Source organism: Mchenga conophoros, linkage group LG15, assembly GCF_057382185.1.
Source record: "Mchenga conophoros isolate Kocher_MC1m ecotype Shallow Benthic linkage group LG15, M_conophoros_male_GT1.1, whole genome shotgun sequence".
Classification (NCBI taxonomy): Eukaryota; Metazoa; Chordata; class Actinopteri; order Cichliformes; family Cichlidae; genus Mchenga; species Mchenga conophoros.
In genome coordinates, this window is record NC_140540.1 from 1,192,781 (window position 1) to 1,217,045 (window position 24,265).

The 24,265-nt window shown below is 44.1% G+C and overlaps 1 protein-coding gene across 3 annotated transcripts in view; it reads right to left on the reverse strand.

Moving 5' to 3' along the window:
- kif26bb (kinesin family member 26Bb) overlaps nt 1–24,242 on the reverse strand; it is a 29,680-nt gene extending 5,438 nt beyond the window's left edge. The window contains exons 1-13 of one of the 3 annotated variants that reach the window (XM_085247546.1): nt 23,699–24,242; nt 19,667–19,805; nt 19,133–19,477; nt 16,849–17,298; nt 14,486–14,607; nt 14,205–14,376; nt 8,847–9,056; nt 8,409–8,502; nt 5,681–5,952; nt 4,809–4,986; nt 4,558–4,696; nt 4,082–4,241; nt 874–3,964 (exon numbers count right to left, since the gene is read on the reverse strand). In XM_085247546.1, the coding sequence (XP_085103672.1) occupies nt 874–3,964; nt 4,082–4,241; nt 4,558–4,696; nt 4,809–4,986; nt 5,681–5,952; nt 8,409–8,502; nt 8,847–9,056; nt 14,205–14,376; nt 14,486–14,607; nt 16,849–17,298; nt 19,133–19,477; nt 19,667–19,729 (5,296 nt within the window). In that variant the 5' untranslated portion in view covers nt 19,730–19,805; nt 23,699–24,242. Of the gene's footprint in view, nt 1–873; nt 3,965–4,081; nt 4,242–4,557; nt 4,697–4,808; nt 4,987–5,680; nt 5,953–8,408; nt 8,503–8,846; nt 9,057–14,204; nt 14,377–14,485; nt 14,608–16,848; nt 17,299–19,132; nt 19,478–19,666; nt 19,899–23,698 lie in introns of those variants that run through there. The other 2 variants (XM_085247547.1, XM_085247548.1) reach the window with 2 other exon arrangements.
- Between the last annotated feature and the right edge of the window lie 23 nt (nt 24,243–24,265).

A 24,265-nucleotide genomic window follows, 5' to 3' on the forward strand; every position in this document is an offset into this window, starting at 1 on the left:
GCGCCAACACATGTAAGGCAGAAGCACATGTTAGTGGACTTTTCTTGGTTCTTAATGTGAGTGTTGAGCATTAAATAGAAAAGTCACAGTGAGTCACACATTTACAGACGAGGCAGCTACAGCAGGAAACGATTCATGAGCTGCCGTATGTGGTTCCTGCTGGAACAACAGTTTGCCTCGGGCCAAAGTGCAGCCGCAGAGCTGCCAGAAGTCAAGACCGGAGACACAATTACTGCAACTCTCAGTTTGAGTCAGTCTGCCAGTGCAGGAAAAGATAGTGAGTGCTTTATGTTTTCAAACTGTAGCTTTTAGTTACAGAAGAGGACACATGAGGACAAACTGAGCGCACGCACAAAAAGCAGTTAACAGTGTATTATTTCAGGGGACTATTTAAGAGTCATATACTTATTCAAGTCGTGTCTCCTCTGCTGTTCCATCATCATCACAACAGTGAGTGTGTTTGCAACATAACTCTGTTAGCGTGCATAATCACGCACACACCCCTCTGTGTAACACAACCACACAAACGTTTTCTGTTTCCACCAGTGAGAATCCTTCCTGGGTTCATGTATTAATGATGCGACTTCCTACACAATCTGGCTTTTAATGCCAGCGAGGAAACTGGGTCTGGCTGCGTCCAGCACACATGTCGTCTTTCATTAATGTCACATTAATATGTTATGCAGTCAGATTATGAGCCAGCCATGTCACCATGAAGCTGGCGTTGGCGAACAGCGGCGCTAACGTTTGCATAAGAACGTCTGCTTTGAGCTTCTGTTGGTTTGTTTTTGTTTGCTTTATAAATCAAACTTGAAAACTTTCCAAAAGTGAAAGTCATTTAATTCATTACATAAAAATCGTAGGCGCTCTCACCTGTACCACCTCGTCTCCGAGACGGCCGGCCGCTGCGAGCCGCGCTGAGGAGGGAGCCGCTCCTGTCGCTGACTGAGTCTCTGGCTGAGGTGCTGCTGCCTGTGGCCTCGCTGTCCCTCACCATGCTGTCATAGCCACTGCTCACCAAACTGTTTCTGTTAGAAAAATGCAGGGATGTCTTCCCCATAGCTGGTGGTAAATCGCCGCTCAACACGCTGGTGGTGTCACTTGCGTGCCCACTCAGGTGATCGGGCATGCGGGGAGATGTCAGTTGACTGTACGGGGAGGGCAGTGAGGTCGTTTGGTCCGATCCTCCTGTAGTGGGACTGGGGGCCCTCTCCTTGAGAAAGTCTGAGAGGCGACCGTTAACAAATCCCTGAATGGCAGATTTTGTGGATGAGGATGTGGAGCTCTGGCTTGGAGTCCGGCTGATAGAGCGATGAGACCGTGGAGGGGAAGAGGGGAAAAAGGAGGATGTGCGTTCGTGGCTGACTGTTTTACTGTCTGGAGACAGACTGGCACTATGATTGATGGAGTCCTGCAGGGTTTTGTGGGAGACGCCGGGGTTCTTGATGCTAGGAGCTGACGATCGACGGACTTTGGGGCTAGACGTCTTGAGCTTTCCCACAGCAGAAAGCTTGGAGTGGATATGCCTAGAAGACTGAGTCGCAGGGTTTTCAGACGGGAAAAAATGATGTTCAGACCGAGGATTTTTCCTCGGGCTCCTGCTGGCCCTCGGAAAGGTACAATCTCCCTCAAAATTGCCTTTATAGCCAGACTTACAAGCTCCTTCAGTACTTCCCCTGGAGCTTCCCCTGGAGCTCACAGAAGCGTTGCTGCCGCCTCTTTCTAGGGCTGGAAAGTCTCTTGGGATCCGCCCGAGAGAGCTCGTCCGTCTAGCCAGCTGCTGTAGTTTGGCACTGAAAAGCCTGCCACTCTCCTCCATCGGTGACCTGAGCCTCCTGCTTGTATTATCACGTTTTACTGCTGAAGTGGATTTATCAATCACAGATCCAATACCCTTCCTGAAAGTAGCACCAGGATCCTGTTTGAAGTCTGTTCCATATCTTTGAGGAGAGGAAATATAGAGGTTGTGGTTAGTAGGGGAGTGCTGCCTCGCCTTCCTCCTCTCGAGAGTTACCCTTGGGCTGCAGGGAGTGGATGATGTCAGCCCCCTTGAGTCTACGAGGTGGGCATCCTGGTGTTTGGCACTTTGCCATGCTCGAGGTAAGCTACCTGTTGAATAGGAGCAAAGGATGGTTTCTTGGCAACCAGGTGACTCACCAGTGCTCTTGGGTGTATCTCTGCATGTGATCTCAGTCCCCTCTGAAAGCTCCGCAGTGTTCGAGGAGTAAACATGCCCACGGTCTCTGGGGTGGGCCTTGTCTGTGTTTGTCTGCTCACACGTTTTGTTGTCTGGAGGTTTATTACAAAAACTCAAATGTTCTAAGACGACTGGCTCATAAGACATTTGGCTACAAGACTTGTCAGTCTTTTTGACATGTTTCTGAGAAGCCACAGGTGCACACTTCTCCTGAAGGACCTCCCTGTGTTCTGAACATCGAGCTGTATTTCTAATGGACTCTGATTCTGACCTGACTCCTGCTAAAGTTTCACAGTGACTTTCGTTGTCTTTGGCACAATCCAAGTCACAATCCAAGTCTGTATTAATCAACATGGGGTTAATAAATGAAGGCAACACCCTTTTCTCCCTTCTGACTTGATGCTGGGACTTTTCAGTGCCAGCAGGATGAGCAGCAGAGCTTTCGGGAGCACCAGAGGAGCCTGGAGCTGCAGATTCCTCGCTGACGTTGCTGATTATCTGGATTGGCTGAGAACTAGCCGAGTCTTCAGCGTGTGCCTGTGAATGAGCTCCGTCTCTGATGCAAATAATATTTCCACCTGTCCTTGCTCTGTCGTACGCTCCACTGATGGTCACCTCTTCTACCATAGAGAAAACCAGCTCATCTTGACCTTTTAAGTCCAGCGGCTGCTGAACGGTCACTGTGATCGTGGCTTTCATTTCCTTAACATCCTGTTTGGGGTGACTGTTTAGGACGTCTCCGAGTACAACACTTTTAGCCAGGGAGTGTGAAGAGGAGCACGTAGAAGAAGGAGATATGGGGGAGCTTTTGCCAACTGGTGAGGTCCTTTTGTCTGTTTTGAACCAATCAGCAGTTTCAGCTCTGTCCTGTTTGTGTGAAGGTTCAAGTGCAAGAGAACTGGCCCCTGCCGTGACCTTTGCATCCACATTAAAGCGCTTGGAAGAAACCCCATTACCTGACTTAAGAGTCCTGGTGTTAGAAGGCTCAGAGCGGCAGGCCGCGTTCAGACCCAGAGTTTGATTGAGCAGTTCCTCGCTGGAACTGGTGGCACTACACTCCTCACAGTCGTACAAACCCGAATCTTCTCTCTGAAAACTGTCTCCAGCACCGTCTGTTTGCTTTTCTCCAGCAGAGGTCTGACTGCAGCTCAGCCCCTTATTCAGCAGTGTCTGTGGAGCTTCAGTGTCTGCGCGTTTTACAGATTCCTCCGGGTGCTGTGACTTAACAGTGACATTATTTAAACAGGCACCTTTTAAGGAAGATCTGAGCACATCCATGGTCATTTCACTTCCATCGATGCACCCCAGACGTTCTTGAAGTTGAGCAAACGTGTCACATTTGAGACAGTCCCTCTCTGGTTGCTTCCTTTCTCCTTTCAAAACGTCGGTTTGCCCCAGAAGAGCTGACTCTGTCGTCTTTTCTACTTGCAGCTGAGGAATTCTCAGAAGCTCCTGGAGGAGAGCAGCAAACTCTGGGTCGTCCAAGTCCGCCTTGTTAGGGTGCAAAGACGGTATGATTGGTACAAACTCGGGCTGCGCCTGCCTCGGGGCTGATCTGGGGTGGACTGAGCCGTCTGAGTCTATCTGGATGACTGTGTCGCAAGACTGTTCACTACTGGAGCGTTCATCCAGTTCATCACGCAGGCGAAAAGGACGGATGTCGACGTCTACCTCATCGGTAGAGTGGAACGCCCGCAGGGAGAACGACTGCAGCCCTTTTTTTTCTCTAGTCAGACTCCTCGCACAAGGAGAACATGAGGTAGACTGCTGTCGGATGAAGGTGGATGATGCTATTAGATAAGTCTTATAAATCCAAAGCAACATTCAACAATTTTGGGGTGCTAGATAAAGAGTGACATGATTAGACTCTGTCATTTATACTACCTTCGTCCTCTTCTGTGTCCTGCGAAAACGAGAAGCAAGCTGGATGGTAGAGAAGTTCTCTTGAAGGTGTGTCAAAGAATCCATGATTTGAGCAATTACTGTAGTGTGGCAATTTGTGTGGCCCAGGGACTCTCGAAGGAGCAACGTCAACTTCCCAATCCTGCAGAAACAGTGCAACGTCATGTGAGTGTCTGTGGTCGCAGGTTTAACTGCACCAAAGTCAGAGTAAACTTTATTGTCATCTCTGCAAATCCAGTGCAGCATACGAGCCGACGAGGCTCCGGTTACATCAGCGCACAAAAAAAAAAGCTAATAAATCGACATAAAAAGAGAAGAAAATAAATAAATATCAGAGCTCCAATAAGAATTTGCAGTTTGGGGTGGTTTACAGTGGCCTGTGTTGCAGCTTGTAAACCCGGAGTATAAATAGGTTAAAGAAAACAAAACAATTTTCCTCCTTTGTTTTAGATTCTTACTTGTTTGCGGTGCTTTTCTGTCCACTTAGAAGAGACAGGACGATTGGGCCCAGCTCAGAATGGGGGGGTTTATTTTTGTTGACACCCCTCATACCACTACACACGTCTATCATGGTCAACTTGGTGGCGCCGCGGGAACCTACGGAAACGATACAGTTGGACTTTAGAGGAGGTAATGCAAAAAGATTTAACAGATGCAAATCATAAAATATCGAAATTCTAGAATCAGTTTCTGAATATTTCACTGCAACCTTTTCCAATGGTGCTGCTCTCTGTACGTGGAGGCTGCACGTGAAGGGTGAAGAACATGATGGAGCTGTCACACAGGTACGTAATAAAGTCACTGTGCCGACGTGCTGCGACGGCTGCATCCAGGAGGGAAGCAGCCCGCTCGGCAGTGGGGGCCTTCACCCGGTTGTGCTTGTGTAGCTGAAGGAGAGAAGAAGCAGATGCACATTTGCTGTAAAATCAGCCCTTTCATCTGTTACATTTATCCCACTGTTGCTGATCACTGTTCATTTTGAAACAGGTTCAATATTGTTAGAATGAATCTTGTGTCATTCGTCTCAGCAGCAAAACATTCGGGCTTCAGTCATTCTTCAAGTGTTGACTGAAAGAACAGAGAGGATGTGGCGCCCACACACAGACACAGTGTAATCAGATATAATGTGCTGTGCAGCATAATAGGTTTCCCTCCCAGCACCATTATCTTTTCCAACACAGTGCAGACCATTATTGTCTAAATAAAGATGAATAAAAGTTTCTCACATCCAGAGGGCACACACTCACGCCAGCTCGCAAGCACCACAGACAACTAATCTAACTAATCTAGTTGGCATGAACGTGTAACGTGAGAATACTGTCTCTTTTGAAACAATTAGAATAACTTTAAAAGGGGTTTTTGCTGCTGCTGTCTCCTATCTGCAGTAAACAGTATCACCTTTGCTCCCTGTTGTCTACTTTGGGTTTGTGTTTATGAAGATTTATTAGACTTTTATGCCAACAACAGTAACTCCACTACTACAGATGTGGGTCACTGGGCCACAGCGTGCCGATGCAGAGGTAAGGGAGGCACAGGAGTTTAACAATCCCTTCTCTTAATGGTAAAAACCTTCAGTTCTACCTGGACTCCGTAGACTGGGTCCTCCTGGAGTTTAATGTGGGCTTTCGGGCTGTCGTGGATGCTGCCTAATGATGGAACAACTTCCCCCAGCAGATCCCTCAGCGTGTCCTCCTCTCCGCAGCACAGTTCGATAGCAGACACTGACACACTGAGATCGGTCCACGTCCTCTCTCTGCGGCGCTCGATGGCGCTGTACAGCCAGGAGATGGCACAAGGAATCAAGCCGAGCTTCCCAATGTTCTCACCACTGCCCACCATGCTGGACCAGGACCCTGAGGTGGAAGGGGAACACATAGATGCACAGATTTTCTATATATAAAAATGAAGTTTTTGCAAGACTCGATTCGGTCTTATGAAAAATGAAGTGCACCCCAAGATTCGATGGCTTGCAGCTATTATAGACCATAATCATTAATTTAAACCAATTGATTTCTGTATGAGTGTATCAGCCTTCAATGTTGTGTAACAATTTTTGTCTTTACAACATTGCTTAAGTTCATTGAACTTTGCAGGCATTTGTTTATAAGTTCTACTGTGGGTCACCTTGACTGTTGGGGGTCATTGCCTGCTGCATGACACAGCTTTAGCTGGCTGAGCCTCACATTTGTCTCTAGGTTAGTTTGGAGTTTATGGTGATTATTTGACTACTCGGTTCCCAGGTGACTGCATAAGCCCAAATCCTCATACCTCCACCACCGTGCCTGACACTTGGTATCAGGTGTTTATACTGATCTGTTGTGTTTGTTTGGGTTTTGGCTCAAATGTTGCTGTGTGTTACAGCCAAGCACCAACATTTTGCTGTTGTCTGTTCAAAGGACACTGATCCTGAAAGCTAAGCCACGCTGCCATCCAAACAAGCTATATGTTTTCAGTCTTTCTAGCAGTGCCTTAATGAACTTTAACTTTAACATGCTAACTGAGGCTAACTGAAATGTAGCTCTTATGCACCATCTAAGCATGGGTTACACACATTTGGGTGACCTTCTGTTAACCACACCTGAATGCTCCAAACCAGCAAACTGTCAAAATGTGCTCACACCTGCAGATCATCAATGAATCAGCTGCAACTGACTAACAGCACCTTCTTGCTAATTAGGGATCCCTCTGTGATTCTTTGGTGTGCACTTATTAAGAGTGTACTTAGTTGGACTGTGGGCCGCCTTGAGTCCTTTGAAAACCCTACTACATATGACATACATGAAGGTATGCATCCACACAATATATACTACATTCACAAATACACAGTCTGAGTGGCACAATCAGTTTTTATATTATTTATGTCTGAAAAATATACTAACCATATCAATGCAACGTGTTGCTGTCAGAAACAGTTTTTCTGGGCTGTTTAATAAATAAAATCACAGCTTCTGCTGTTCACGTGTGTAACAGGAGATACAAGTCGTTTATTCCACTTAGCAAGGGAACTATTTTTTTAATTTTCCAAAAAAAAGCATCATCAGCCAGAGTTAGTTTTTGGGTAGCTCAGCTAAAAATGATTGTACGTCTGGCTTCTGCACGTGTGCTACCAAACACAACGGGGCCATAGTCGTAGCTGAGGCCATGGGCTCAAAATAGTACACGCCAAATAATGAACATCGAACTGTAACATCTTAACACTGAAATAAAGGCAGGGGAGGAGGCGTGCTGAAAACAGCACATCACAGAGCACACGTTCACTTTCAATGCACTGCAGGCAGAAATGACTGAATAATAAAAGATTTCATATCAGTCATAAAAAATATCTGCAAGATTTTATATATGGATATATAGATAATCAGATTTATAGCAAAGTCTTGAAATGGGGCTAATTGCAGGAAAGCATTGGCACGAACAAAACACATCATATATAATCTCACAAGAATAGACAAATAAATGTTTTTATGGACCGATGCCATATTGTGTCTCTTTCTAGTGCACTTTTGCTCCACATTACTCTTGAGTTATGGGCTTGTTTCACCCTATCTCGTCTTATCCAAACTCTAATTGAATGAGGATAAGAGAATTGGTTTACTCCAATTAAAGGCCGAGCGGCCGTTATTCAGAGAGAATAGTATTCTGTGGAGGAGATTGATGCCCCCCTGGCCGTGGGCCACATGTAGTCTGTACTGGCCAACTAATTCAATCAGATTTACGGAGAGTGGCGTCATGTGAAAAAGCAGGTCCAAGGAGACCCTGTCCTTACCCTGTGTGTGTGTGTGTGTGTGTGTGTGTGTGTGTGTGTGTGTGTGTGTGTGTGTGTGTGTGTGTGTGTGCTACAAATCTATTAAACCCCTTTACCGCTAAGTGCAGGGCTCCATCTCTCTAATAGCAACATATCACAGTCCACTTTGTTTGCAGGCCCTTCTGCTCAGCGCTTCAGCAAAATGAAGTGAAATATTTGCCTAAAACGTCAAACAATGGGAAGCTTTTACAAACACATGCATGCTGTATAACTGATGATCAGGCTTTTATTTATAAAGTAACAGGTGAAGGATGAATAACTTAAAGGGAAATGTTTGTTTGTTGGTTTTTTTAAAGAGCAAAAAAGAGAAAACTGACTGGGAGAGGAGACAAAAGACACGAGGAGGCTGGAGATTTGTATCGAGAGGACAGAGGGAGTTTGAAGTGATAAAGAAAGGCTGAAAGATTGCAATGGGATAGAGGAGGAGGTGGGGCGGGGATGATAAAAGCATCCCATTCCCATCTTGAGATTTTAACCCATGGCCTCTCACAAGGACCGATTACTCACCCACATCAGCACAACCCAAGCCCAGGACACAGGCATCGCTGCCGCTGAGCACACAGCGGATGACATCAGCCAAGACGCCTGCACACACCTCGGCCTGGTCGAGAGAACAAAGGACAGCGAGCAGCTTGTGAAGAAGCGCACTCGGTACAGAGCAAGAGCAAAGCAGAACGGGGATGCAGACTGATTCCCTTGGGCTCAGATACTGTAAGCAGAGCTTGGATAAGGCTGAATGTAATTGATGGACTGTGTAATTGTGGTGGCTATCCAGGGCCTATCAGTTTTCAGGTCATCAGACAGAGAGAGGGAACTAACAGTGTAGGATAAAGAGGAGGGAATATGTGCTGTATACATGTAATGCTACACAATCCACTGTCTGCCAACCTGATCACCATAGAAACAACTAAAGTCATATTTAAATGCTTTGCAACAGAGCCACACCTGGCTTGACTCCTGAGGATATGCACTGTCAAAGGTGAAGGTCTTCAGCTGACTTTTGCCATCCCTGCCCAGTGTCATGGTAGCACGCTGATGGCTTTTGGTGACCGGCTCCACTATGGTTACTCTCTTCTTGGACGGGTCGATCCGGAGAACAGGTGGTTGGCCTTGGCTCTCTGACAGCGATGGGTTCACCCTCAGCACGACTTTCACCTGTTCGCCAAAGGAAATGGAAACAGAGTCGTGATGAAATTTAGACACAGTACAGAACAAAATATCTGTCCAACTGAAAAATACTGTATGAAAAAATAACAGTAAGAAAAGCTGTCATGAGATTGCAAAGAGCATGAGCTTAATCTCAAATTATTATTTACCCAAAAATGCAGTTTCCATCAGCTTTAGCTGCGCTCTGTGTTTGCTGTATGAACTGTACGCCCTGCTGTTTGTGGGAAATTATCAAATATCAGAGGAAGGTTGGACATACCCACTGCAGCATCAGCACCAACCCATTCTCACTCCCAGCTCATCAGATATGGGTGCTTTGTCAGAAAAGCCTTCCCATTCAATTATAGGAGGTTACACAGACTCAAGCGTCCTCAAATCACAGAGCAGAATTTAGAGTCATTTAAATGCTTTTATTTTACTTTCATTTTTAACCTGAGTTTGGGGGGAAACAGCCATTCGTGTAATGCTGCTTTGAAGTTTCCATTAATCAGGGAATCTATAATACCCGAGTAAGACTTCTAACCAGCCATCAGTACTGCATGTGAGAGCTTGTTGTAGCATTGTGAATATGGTAGCACGCTCTTGTTAATATTTGGTAAAGCAACACTACGGATGAGCAAGGCTTCATATATCCTCTAGCTGTTTGTAGCGTAGTCTTGTTTACAACCTGATGGACTGAGCATAACGTCCAGGCTGGTCTTAGCCACAATTACAGCTAATTAACTAAAAGCCACATCACCTTGTGTTGTAGCTGATACAGTATGCCCCATGCCTAGCACAACGATTGCTGGTCACCTGCAGCCAATTTAGTATTTCCCGTGAACCTAACCTCAACAAGCATTTCTTTGGACTGTGGGTTTAAAAAACAACAACAAAAAGAGGTCTTTCTTGCTGCAGTGCTAGCCACCATATCATCATGGCATGACGCTACAGGCAAACTGTAAAATGTCTGTATTGTTTAATATTTAATGCTTTAACCTCATTATAATGGCATTATAATGTATTTGTTGCTACTGTCCAGTCTAAGCTAAAAAGCTGAACGCTAACATGATGCTAGCATGTAAATATACAGCGCTAAATGCTAGCAGGTACCAACAAAATGAGATCTTAATCTAAACGCCAATGAGGCAAGACTGAGCAGTACTATGTCGCACATGGAGCCTTTAGGAAAGAGTCAGACTGTTTTATCTGAAAACTCTACAGTTTATTAAATGCATAAAGGGACTAGATACTCTGCTTTTACTGTACAGCGTGTATGTATGCTAGCTGATTTATGTGCAGACCACAGACAGCAAACAGCAGCGATATGGTGTCTGTTCTGTTTATGCATTCATTTTTTTTTTAAACGTATGATTACCAACAGAGGTTTTTGACTCCAAAAACAGCTGCTGAAGAGTAAAGGAAAAGTCAGACTTGTGCTCTGAGCCCCTGCTGTTCAACAACAGGCGGCTGAAATACTGTCTAAATCCTCAGCTGGAAAAGAGAAAACCTGGGCAGAACAAAGTGATAAATGTCAAAGAGTATTAGGGCATCTTTGAGATCCTGAAGCAATGGAGGTGAACTTTGTTGAGCTAAACAGACAAACTGTCTTTGGACAACCAGTCGCCTGTTTTGTAAGGACATCAAATATAAATGAACTGACAACCAAGAACAAAATGGTGAATTGAAACAAAAGCATATTACCTTTAGGCTGCAACACACCACATGATTCAGTCAGTGCAGCAACTACACAACCGCCTCATACATCATACATCAGCTGCATGACAATGCATTCCTCCTGCTGTATCTCTGCATGTCGTGACATTAATTCCTTAATGCACATCTCTGGAGGAAGTCTGAGATTTAGCGGCTTTAAGCTCTTAAATCGAGTTATATCCTGATTCTGACAGGCTCCTAACAAGGCTCACAGGTCTTGGTCTGCAGGAAAACAAGGCAGCATATACCAGACAGCGCACCCTATTAGGGCTTATAAGCCAATTATAAAATTGTTTTTTCTGAATTCAGGTCTGCAAGACTGCAAGTAGATGTATGTTCTGACACCCACTCAAATGTGGTTTTCCTGAAAATGCACAGGACTGCATTACACCATGATGAGATCATCCTACATTGACTGAATTTGAAAAGCCATTTTCCATCTGCCACATGAAGGATTTTTTTCCCTTCCTCATGATTTTAATACCTTACGCAAGAAGTGGTTTCTTAACCATATTGAACACCTGTCAAACTCTTTTTATGAGGGTTAAATTATTCAGGAGAACCATTTGCAAGCTGAGAAAATCCTCCTCGACTCGCACACGCATGCATATTCTTGCACGTTTAGATGTACAAAGCTGAGTGCTCAAGCAGGTGTGGCCGGCGGTGTGGTCTATTTGAGCCCTTATCTGTAACTCTAGACTACACCCAGGAGTCCATCTATGAGACGAGGGCAGGGCCCCCAGCCATATTGATCTCCCCGAGTTTCTCTCCCTGAGGAGGTGAGGAGAAGGGAGGAGGAGAACAAGATGGAGACATTAGCACCACATTACAGTGTATCACAACGGACGGGTGATATAGGATCTCGTCCAAATTGACTGAGATCTCCTTACCCCACAACACGGATGGTCAAAACACTTCCAAGATGGTGCCTGTGGGCTCTTTGTCAATCAGTCACCAGTCCAGGTTTATTCTATATATTTATACCTCACAATACAGGACACGTAGTTGCCCAGTGGCGTATTTCATAGTGAAACCTATATATTTTTTCCTTTTTAAATAATGCATGCAGGATGTCTGTGTGTATTATAAAGCAGTCAGTAGATGCTGCACATTATATCCAGTGGTGGCCGTCAGTTGATTTATAGCACTGCATTAAATCCATCATGTTAGCCTGATGTGCAGAATTCTAAGTACACATTATAGCAAAGCAGAGCACAATTTTTGTGATTGATCCTATTGCTAGTAATATGCCATGAAAACACTGTACACTGATCAGGATAACACTTGAGTGAGTGAAAAATCTTATTGACTGTAATTGTAGCTTGCTTAAAATGATGAGCCAGTATTCTGCCAGTGATCCATGTATGATGACTAACCCTTACTGTGCACTTCACATGTTACACCTCGTCGGTAGTGGGTTGGACCCCCTTTTCCCTTCAGAACTGCCTTAATTCTTCCTTGTAGATTTAATAAAGTGCTGGAAATACTTTGGTCCATAATACCAGGATAGATAGGCTCTATTAAGTTGATAGCTGGAGACTGTTGAGGCCATCTGAGTGAGCTCATGGTCAAGAAACCAGCTTTAGATTATTTGAGTGCGCTATCCTGCTGAGGATACTGCAGGGATGGACGTGGTCAGCAACGATACGTGTGTCGCCCGTAGTGTTCAGACAATGGTCACTTGGTGCTATTTGGACAGAGAGTTGAAGAGAATATCCCCCACAGCACGGACTGAACCACTGATACAAGGCAGGACAGATCCATGCTTTCGTGTTGTTTATGCCAAATTCAGACCCTACCATGCGACTGCTGGAGCAGACACTGAGACTCATCAGACTGGACAATATTTGTCCAATCTTCTGTTAAGGAACATCACTGATTCCATGTGAACTGTAGTCTCAGTTTCCTATTCTTAGCTGACAGGAGTGGCACCCAGTCTGCTGCTTTAGCTCGTCTGCTCAAAGGTACATTGTTAGTTACTGTTCTTACTGTCTTGGAGCAACTGTGACCACGTCATTTCCTCTGGGATTAAAAATATATTCTGATGTTGTAGGTTCAGAGAGGATTTTCAACCATTGCAACCAAGATATCGAAGATATCGAAGATATCTTGGTTGCTGAGGTACTGTTACCGTTCTATCCACTCTGTGCAACTGAAATGCCACTGGTTGGATATTTTCTCTTTTTGGGACCATTTCCTGTAAACCCAGATATGTTTGTGAGGGAAACTCCCAGCAGAGTTTCTGAAATACTCAGACAAGCCCGTCTGGCGCCAACGACAATGTCCGAAATCGCCAACATTGCCTAAGTCATCTTTCTCGCCCGTTCTGATGTTCACTTTGAACTTCACCAAGTTGACCTCACTGTGTTTACATGCCTGAATGCATTAGCTGCTGGAATGTGATTGGCTGACTAGATATTTCCGTTAGTGATCGACTAAACAAATGAAGTTCCCGGAGACTTTAGACTGTTTTCCAGTCTTTCTCCCTTCGCAGTGCTGATGCAACTGTTGTTCAACGAGATTAGCTCAGTTTGACATATTGTGACGGAACAACGCAGACACATCGAAGCATAAATGCAAACAATGACATCGACCACTACGGCGTAGGCTGCTCCACTCCATTAATAATAATAATAATGGATTGTATTTATATAGCGCTTTTCAAGGCACCCAAATCACTTTACAATGCCACTATTCATTCACTCTCACATTCACACACTGGTGGAGGCAGCTACAGTCGTAGCCACAGCTGCCCTGGGGCAGACTGACAGAAGCGAGGCTGCCATATCGCGCCATCGGCCCCTCTGGCCAACACCAGTAGGTTCTTGCCCAAGGACACAACGACTAGGACAGAGGACCCGGGGATCAAACCGGTGACCTTCCGGTTACAGATGCGCTTCCCGACCCCCTGAGCCACGGTTAAGATAAGGACTATAAATTAAGCATGGCTACTGCTCTGACAACCACACCGCCAGTGCTGAAGCCTTTTGGTGGTCTATACTAGAACAACAGCGGTTGTTAGCAGAACATTACGGTTGGGGAACCTTTTATCTAAGGCTCACACATGTACACATTTAAATTCTGATTCTCTTGTGAACTTTCTTTTTAGCAACAATTAATGAGTGGCTGGTTACAGTTTTACATTTTTTAGTCAGACCTGCATAAGCAAATTATAAAATGCATTTAGGCCTGCAGCAGCGTGTCATCGAGGGAAAATAAATAAATAGGGAGGCGTGCATTTTTATCCAACCCCAGTGTAAGTAATGGTCTCCAGCCTGGTGATCACTAAAATTTCTGCTTTGTTTTTGCTTCATGACACATTTTAGTAAGTGCCTAAATTATGTTCTCTCCTCCAAGTATCATAATTGATGGGATTTCTGAGCAGTTAATGTGTTTCAGTGTAGTACAGATCAATTTGATGTGCTAGAATTTGAAGTCTACCTTGCCAACGCTGGGCGAGTCCTTGGTTCTAGTGGCAGCTTGCAGCAGGCAGGTGGGGACGGGCGGTGGGTTTTTCTGGATGATTTCCCTGAAGCAGGTGGAGAGTTGAGAGGGAGCTGGATCAGAAGCATGGCCCTTTTTCCTCAGTGTCAGGCTGAGCTTCTCAGCTGCCCTACGGGAAAGAAGTGAGGGGGTGTGTCATTGCACGGAAACTCCTGGTGCAGCCAGTACAGATCCTTTTCAAACACTTGCCGTTATTTGGTGTGCATATATTGGCTTACCTAGTCAGAAAGGACATAGCTGCAGTGTTGGCGATGGACACCACTCTGGATATGTGCGGGATCTTAGAGGTGGTCTGTACAGCCCCGACATCCCTGCAGCTCTGATAGGCATCATCTGTAGCCTGCAGGGGGAAAAAGCTCATTAAAAAATCCAAATGTGTAATTGCACTGCAGCACCCACTCCAAAAGGGGCTATTATCACGGGAATTACTCTGGGGAGGAACATGAGGTGGGCGTCTGTGTAAGTAGGGCACGCAGGCTGAGAGGAGCACGCTGGGTTAACATACACCGTTAGTCATATTACAGATGCAGCCAACTGCATTTGGAGTGTGAAGGATAGTTTGTGAAGGCTGCAGTGACTGCAAAACGTGATTCAGATGTGACACATAGTCACATCATCACTCAAGCAGCCTTACACGAATATATTCCAACACTCCAACGCTCCAGCGTGGGCGTTTAGGGTTCATTCATGAGTTCACAGTGTGTGTCTGTGTGTGTCTGTGTGTGTGAGCGGCGTGGTCGACTCTGCACGCAGCTCGATGTGAACTCGTGCTGCAGGCCTCTGAGCCAGCAGTGGCTCAGCTCGTTCTTAAGGCAAGATAACAAAGTCAACTTTTGTTAGCATCACAAACGCAAAGTGCCAATTAGTGCCAGAGGAAATCTGCGGTCATTGTCGGGAATGAGGAAGCCAGAGATAATATGGATAATGCACACTTCCCCGAACCCTCCTGCTTTCTGCTTTTTGACTCGCGTCTTCTGTCGTAATCTTTTTTTTATCGCTTCACTTTCCCTTGCTCCAATTCCTCATGCGGTCTTTTATGATGTCTTGTTTTCCCCTCTCCTTCCTCGTTGCCCTTCCTTCCCTTCAACCCTTTCATTCCTTGCCTCCAATCTTGCACACTTCATTTCCTTCTCTCCTCTTCTTCCTTTCTCCCTCTGCCCTTCTTTGCGTCTCCTCACTTCTCGTCCTACGCTTTCGCTTTCACCGAAGCTGTAAAAACCTCAGTTGATCTGCTCTCAAACTGAAACACGTACGAATCATTTCTTCCACAGCCGTGCACAGTACAGGAGCGCTGTTATTGTCACATTTGATTAGACGTGCCTTCAAAATAACAGTTTTTAAAAGAATCTCTGAAGACTCCTTTGGTCCATTTAAGCACTCCTTAGTATTCTCACATAGTGATAACACGGGCTGATAAATTGAAATTCTCAGTCATTTTTCAAACAATGGCTCTGTTATTTCAGACAAAAGTACACAAAGCAGACTTTCTTCCTGGATGGTGACTGCCACTTTTGACAACTGCTGCTAGCAGATTTTTATCAGCTAGCTAACTCCGGTAGTGCTAACTCTCAGAGTTGAGTGAAAATGCAATCTAGAGCTGACTCCGTTTTTTAAAATGGTAAATCTTTTAAAAGGACCTTACACAGATGCTTATGATGTTAAGAAGGATTCTAAAAATGTGTGCTATCAGCATGTAAGATCACACTTTATTTTATGCTAACATTATACTCAGATCCTTAAAAGCTCAAGCTGCCCCGTGTCTGCAGTTCACTAAGTATATATCAAGAGCTTATTATCAGTACCAGAAGCAGGACTAAGTTTAGATTTTACGATTAGTGAATGGAAATCAATTTTTAGCTTTGGCAGAGACAAAGCGTGACAGGGATGCTAATGTTAGGAATAGCTCCTTTAGTGAATATGCTAGCATGAAATTGTCCTTGTCCCTGAGCTGTTTGAGAGAGCTCCCGGTAAACCTCCACCCTTGAAGCAATTTTACACTGTAGACACCCTCCTAAGATATATCTATATGCAGTTTACAATAACATTGTGGTTCAGCAAAATGAAAACTGTGATGCCTACACATATTATCTGTCAACCAGGTCAAATATAGTCCTAGAATCTGTCACTAACTACATTAAATGAAGGATTTGGGGTATTTTTAGTTGTTGGCTTACAGAGAAAATGAGCCAACTGAGTAAAGAAAAGTCAGTTCTCAGTCACCTTGTACAGGTTTATAATCTTTTTTTATTGGGGACTTGGGAAGGACACGCTCAACCACCTTCTATCACACTAATGCATATTTCGCCAGCCGCAGTGTTTAATACGACCGTCGCTCTATTGATCACAAGTGCTTTTTGACCGGCCGGCTCTTGCGACAGAGGTAAATCATGACCCAATTCCATTCCATTAGCAAAAGTACTTTTGAACAACACACTCAGCCACGGGATCGAAATAGGCTCTGATTAGGCCCTATGAATCACTGGCTCGCTGACACGTGCACCCGTAAAGGCACACATTACCCATATAGCTCGTTAGGAGGGTATGTGAGATTCAATGCTAAGAAAAGGGCTCATAGTGGTACCTGACGGTAAGGGTTTGTGGTGACACCATTAGCTCTGGATGCAGATTTAGAAGCCACCAGCTGCTGCTGCTCCTCCACCCAGCGGCCCATATCAGGGTTGGGGAGCTTGGGCCCCCTTCGTCTGAGGGTCTGTGGGGTCCTTTGAGGCGTCCTGGGGCTGCGTGGGCTCTGAGGAGTGTGGCTTTGATCCAGAGCCTCCCTCGAAGCCCTGTCTCCTCGCTTTGCTTCAATTTGTCCAAACAGTGAGCCAGTGCTGAGGCTGGCTTCAAAAGAAGGCTTGGCTAATGCCTGACCCCGGCTCAGAGCCACATGGATGGCCTCTTGCTTGAGCTGGTACAGGTTTGTACCGCAGGCTCCACACTCCCCCTGGTCTCTTTCTCTGAAGTCCGTGGTGGACCGACTATGGACCCGGAGGTTTTCATGAAGAAATGCCGACAGGTCACTCAAGTCCTGCACAAGTGAGAGAACATGGCAACAGGAGTTACAGACAGGAAAAACCTTTGCTGTTTATAGTACCTTTTTATTATTGCACAACACTCGCCTGTAATTGACTGACAAAATAAGATAAGTCGAGCGCAATCTTCACATTAGGACACAGTAACAGTCTAATCTGCTCTGTTTGATATCTGGCTGTATGAATGATCACTGAGTATACGAGAACAGAGTCACGGGAAGCCACTTTCTACATGGAGGTATTGATTAACACTGTCTTTATGATCTTTAACAGCCCAGTGAAAAAACTGTGTTTACTGCATCTCACGAGTGGATGGAACATGTCATAAATCTCAATTCACTGGAAACTCTCGGAGACTAGCATGTCATCCTGGAAGAAGGGCTTTTTTTGTCTGAAACAAAACAGAAAAAGCGAGACGTCAGTGTTTGTGTGTCTTTTTTCAGCCAATATTAGCATTTTGCTGAATGTCATGTCATCACTGTGTTACTGTAATAGACAGCTGCTATCTGGATTGGATGTAAAAAATCCAATTTAATTTGGAAAAATCTGACAACAGGAGGTTAGAACAAGTAAAATCGTGCTACTTTAAAACAGAGATTTTGACACCTGAGGTTCAGGTCTGGCCCGGCTGTCACAGCTAACAAGAAGGAATCAAAAACCATCATCTTGTTTTTCATCCTGAGAAAGACACACACAGCAGCATCCAGCACGCACTGTTTCTCCTTCCCTCCTACACACTACAATGACCGATGTTCCCTCACAGGAGTTCAACAGGAGCTCTTAAATGTTGCAAAATTTCACTCAAAGCCTAAACGTGCTGAAACAGCTGGTGCTAAATAAACTTCCCTCATAAATAATATATAGGGATAATAATCCTGATGTATCAAAGAGGCAAAAATAAGCCAGACTGAATTTCAGGTTAGACTGATGACAGATAGAGTATAAGGTGCTGCAGAGACAGCAGCAACTCCATCTTAACAGATGACGTTATACACCCATGATGCTACTGAGAAATCACGCTTGGATCAATAAACCTGCGAGCAGCTAGATCTGGCTTATCAGATTTCTACTGACCACGTCTGTGGCCGCACGGTGCCTCCCATCTTCCTCCTGCTCTCCCTGTGGTCTCCAAAAACATGACACACCCCATCCCACTTAAGAGGACAAAAATAAATAGCCTTCCCTCAATGGAGAGAACTGTGGAGATGACATAGGGATGTCGCCATGAAATATTCATGGCCATTTAAAACCACTGGCGCAGGAATGTCACTGGTTTACTTTGGCGAATGATGGATTTTGGTGGTGATGAATGTGCAAACGTGCACGCTTCTAAAAGGAAGCACCGAAGGTCCCACATGAGCCTTAGAACACTTGTTAAGCATCACCATAGCCTCAAAAGGAACTACCAGTTATGCTTCTGTGTGACATAAGTGTCATAAAATGTTTTCACAGCAGGTTTATTAGAGTTTATCGGCCCTCGCTGAAGCATTCATGTCTGCTTTTAACATTTTTCATGCATATTTATTCTTTCAATTCACAATATTCATACCCAAAGAGGTTATTTGAGAGGAAAAAGCAAGTTTGTGAATACTTTTGTCACTAAATTGCATCACAAAAAATATGAATGTGCATTTCTTTTAATTAATGTAACAAATATACACCAGTACCACCTGCTGATAAGCATCCATATGCTTTCAGCTCCTGTTTCATTTCAGTTACGTGTTGTCTGTTGAGTCCAAACACGAAATTTTATATAGACTGCTTCGAAAGCACACGGCTGCACTGTCACGACTGCCACTTGATCCCCATCACAGTATCATTGTCACTGACCTTGCAGGAGAAGTGATGGTGAACAGCCAGGCTAAGGGCTTGTTTCTTCAGAGCAACAAGGGTCGCTGAGCACTTCTCGCAACGAGCAACTTTCCGATCGGACCTCCCAAAGCCGGGATTCGCCGACATGGAGCCTCCTCTACATATAGTCCTAAAGGACATGGTTGTCCGGATGCGGTCTCCTACAGATCCAGGGAGGGACTTGTAAGACGGGACATCGTCTGCTCTCTGGCACATATTCCGATATGGGTCGCCCCTGGACCCTCCGGCACCCACAGGAGAGGGGCGCTCCTTGGGCTGGCGGTCCTTCCCTGCGGTCTCAAAGTGATGCTGCACTTCTGCGCTCTGAGAAATAAATCATGATAAATAAGGATGTATGTGGGCTTTGGCAGGGGGAAATTAAATATCAATCGACTTGGACTACTGTAACCACACCCAAGTGTTTTGTTTTTTCTAGTGCAACAGTACTCTCAAGAAACTCTAAACCCCACAAATGCTAACAAATTTTGCCCAAAACGAACAAATCGGACTTACCCAGAGACCTCCTCTGATCGAGGCTGGAAACCCCTCTCTTCCTCTTCCAGTCAGAGATGACATGACAACTTGTAAATATTTAAAAAGATATCCGAACAAAGGCGGGGGGCATTTTCTGTTATTGTTGCCAATCCTGGACCTGGTGCAAAAATATCCACTGACGTGAACGCCTAAAAAAACAAACTACAACAAGCTGAAATGCTGGGCACAGTCTCTAAGATGTGGAGTGATGGCAGTGGCACAGTGGAGAATGAGTGAGAGCGCACGGGAGAACACTTCATGAAGTCACTTGGCTATTTATTATAAGCTCCTCAGGGAGGCAGCACGGAGCAGCTGCTCGGAGAAACCTTAAAAAAGGAGCAGGCGGCTGAGTGTTTGTATTTCTTGACGTGATTCATGTCCTACATACTGTCGCTGTCCCGCAAATGTCACTGCACCTTCTTACAACGGAACAGTCCGACAACATGCCTGAATAGACGTGTGCGGAAATATCTATCCACATTATTCTTACAATGTTTGTTTTCACCTTAGCAGCAATGGTATCAACGAGAAACTGCAAATATAGCTACAATATTTCCAAATAACTGAAATCCATGTCTCAGAAATGTATTTATTAATTTATTAATACATGATAAGTTAGTGTTTACTTAATACCTATTTTACTGTAAGTGCTTTAAGCAAAGAAAAGTCATGTATGTGTAACAAGTCCAGCTAACAGAAACGTTATTTTTCTTTTCATTTTATTCTTTCAATGGAAAAACAGCTTTTGGAATACTGGGACAAAGTTCATTAGTCAACGTTTTGTGTGATTTATTATTTATTTATTTATTATTATTAGTGAACTTTAAAATGTGTGTTTGTCCTCTTCTTCTGTCTGCTTGCTGTAGGGGTCACCAGATCATCTGCCTAAACTAAAGTCATCAGTGTTGTTACAGGTTAATCCATTTTTTAAATAAATTGAACAATATTAAGCAATAAATTGCAAAAAATAAATAAATACATAAATACATTTAAAAAAAATAAAACCTGTGCATTGAAATCTTTTTTCTAATCTTTAAGACCTCGTAGTACCCTGTCAACCCAAGAACAGTTTGCTCTCACACTTATTTGTGGTTCCTAGAGTATAAAGCAGCGCCCCTCCCTGAGCCAGGTTGTGCCGGAGGTTTCTTCCTGTTAAAAGAGGATTTTTCCTTCCCACTGTCGCCAAATACTTGCTCATAGGGGATTGTTGGGGTTTTCTCTCAGTTATTCTCAGTCTTTACCTTAAAATATAAAGTATCTGTTGTTGCGATTTGGCGCTATATAAATAAAATTGTTTTTTTGGTTTTTTTTTTATTTGACAGCAGATTCAATAAACAATTTAGTTTTAAAAAATAATTTTCTGGCAATTATTTCATAGTTTACATAGCTTACTTAGGCTTTACGGGATTAAGTAGTGGTACAGGGTGGGTCATTTATATGGATACCCCGCAATAACATGGGAATGGTTGGTGATATTAAAGTCCTGTTTGTGGCACATTAGTATATGTGAGGGGGCAAACTCCTCCAGATGGGTGGTGACCATGGTGGCCATGTAGAAGTCGGCCATTGTCTTTAGTTTTTTTCAATAGGAAGAGGGTCATGTGACACATCAAACTTATTGGTAATGTCACAAGAAAAACAATGGTGTGCTTGGTTTCAATGTAACTTTATTCTGTCATGAGTTATTTACAAGTTTCTCTTTGTTCACAGCCATTGACATGTCGAAGAGGTTAACACATGAGGAGCGAAATTGTGTTGATATCTGGTGAACGCAGTAACCGGGTCATTGCAGCAGATTTCAATGCAAGACACCCTACGAGACCACCCATCTCCCATGCTACAGTCAGCAAACTGCTTGCTAAGTTTGGTGAAACTGGTTCAGTGTTGGATTTGCCAAAATGTGGACGCAAGAAAACTGTCAGTAATGAAGAAACATCAGTGGCTGTCCTAGCTTCATTCAGCAAGAGCCCACAGCGTAGCACTCGCCGCATGTCACTGGAGAGTGGCATTAGTCCAACATCCCTTCGGCGGATATTAGCTACTCACAAATGGCACCCATACAAACTCCAGCTGCTGCAGCATCTCAGCGAGGATGACCCAGATCGGCACAGAATTTGCAGAATGGGCAAAACAAAAACTGGAACAGGACCCTCAGTTCTCGCAGAAGATTTTGTTCAGTGATGAGGCAAACTTTTATGTGAATGGTGTTAACAAACAAAATCACCGCTATTGGCCTGACACTAACCCACAGTGGATGGATCCCTCCAAGACTGTTGGAACAACAAAAGTGATGGTTTGGTGTGGTATATGGGAACAACGACAGTGGGTCCATTCTTCATCAATGGAAACCTCAAGGCTGCTGGATATTTGAAATTGCTACATGATGATGTGTTTCCCTCTTTATGCACTGAAGCTGGCACGTTCCCTGAGTTTTTCCAGCAAGATGGTGCACCACCACATTATGGGTGCAGGTCCGAGCATTCCTAGATGATCAGTTTCCTGGAAAGTGGATTGGTCGTCGTGGGCCAGTTGAATGGTCCCCAAGGTCTCCCGATCTGACCCCCTTAGACTTTTATCTTTGGGGTCATCTAAAGGCAATTGTCTATGATGTGAAGATACGAGATGTGCAGCACCTGAAACTACAGATACTGGATGGCTGTGCTGGCATTTCTCCTGCGGTGTTGCTATCAGTGTGTGAAGAGTGGGAGAAGAGGGTTGCATTGACAATCCAACACAATGGGCTGCACATTGAACACATTTTATAAGTGGTCAGAAACTTGTAAATAACTCATGACAGACTAAAGTTACGTTGAAACCAAGCACACCATTGTTTTTCTTGTGACATTACCAATAAGTTTGATGTGTCACATGGTCCTCTTCCTATTGCAAAACAAAAGTTGTATCCAAGATGGCCGACTTCTACATGGCCACCATGGTCACCGCCCATCTGGAGGAGTTTGCCCCCTCACATATACTAATGTGCCACAAACAGGACTTTAATATCACCAACCATTCCCATGTTATTGCGGTGGATCCATACAAACGGCCCGCCCTGTATTAATAATGAGCGTCTCCATCTCAACTGCTCAAATGTCAACACAAACTACCTTTTTAATTGTAACCAATCGGGTTAGAAACCCAAGGACTTGAAAAGCTAATTCCCTCTGGAAGATCCAGAAGGACAATTGTTTTGAAGTGTTATTTGCATGAACTTTAATTTCAGTGATCACCAGGATCTAAAAAGCTGTATGTGCAAAAACGAAAGTTTTTCAGTCGTACAGTCTTTTCCAGATAAACTATGTGCACAATTCTGAAAACTACATAATACAGTTACAGTAATTTTGTTATTTTTCATTAATTTCACATATAAATGTGTGTTGTGATAGATATGGCATTGTGTGGGACGTATTGTAAGCATTCAGCATTATTTGGAGCTCTTAGTTCTGGTATTGGAGGCATGTTTAGTCTTGTTACGTTTTGTTATCTGGTCTCTGTTGGTGTTCAGTCGTGTTTAGATTAATCGAGTCTTCCCTGTATCCTGCTGTGTATTGTTCAGTCTTCTTATCTGTTTGTGATTCCTTGCTTCGTTGTTTCCTGTTTTATTTTGACAGCGGTTATTCTCCGTGTCTTATTTTAACTTCTTATTTTGACTCATTAGGTTAATCCAGATACAATCTTCTAAACTAATTATTATTTGACTCGTAGGCACGATTTAGTTTTCTTTCATTTTGAAAAATATCAGTTTACCATTTATTAGTGATATTAACTGTAATGCCCTTCACAGTTTGACAATGCCAGGTATCAAAACAAAGAGGTACGTCATCTTACGTCTTTAGACTGAAAACAAAGAGATTTTAAAAGTTTGGATGTGACTTTCTATCGCAAAAACATCTCAAACCTAAGGAAACTCCGATGATGTAACCAAGGCTGAGCTTTGCGGCCATTGAAGCTCTTTATGTGAAATCGGTGTGCGCTGCTTTAAATGAGAATAACAAAGAGTTGGCAAATCACCAAAGTGCTTTCCAGAAGAGTCCACGGAGTTATGTGTTGTTTAGAAGTGCATGGACATTTTCAACATCAACTCTGAAAACTCTACAATTGACAGATATGACAAAAAGGAATTTTTAAACAGCTGTTTTCGTTACACGGGAGAGCGATAACGCGTATTCAGAAAGACGTGTCGGCGTAGTTAAACGATATCACATTTGTGCCTCTTCTTGGATTTTATAAAATTGAAAAAGGGGCGAGAAGAGAGATATCTTTGTACTGCATTGTTTCTAGCTTACCGATATTGATTATTAGCGTTGCACATTACGCAACATGTGTGCCTTTATTCTACTGTCCTGACCTGTCTTAAACTCACTACCTAGTTAAACAGCCCTCTGTAAAATGCGTTTTGTTAAATAATGACAAACTAATTAATAACGTTCGCGCTCTTTACTGGAACCATCTTTTCGTGTACTATCTGTCCCGCTTTTCCACAACAATGGTTTCTGAAAGGAACGTTTAGCTGCAGTGACAGATGGCCACAGGCTGCATAACTAAGCTGCGCCTCTCTCTGGGCAGTTACGGTAGGAG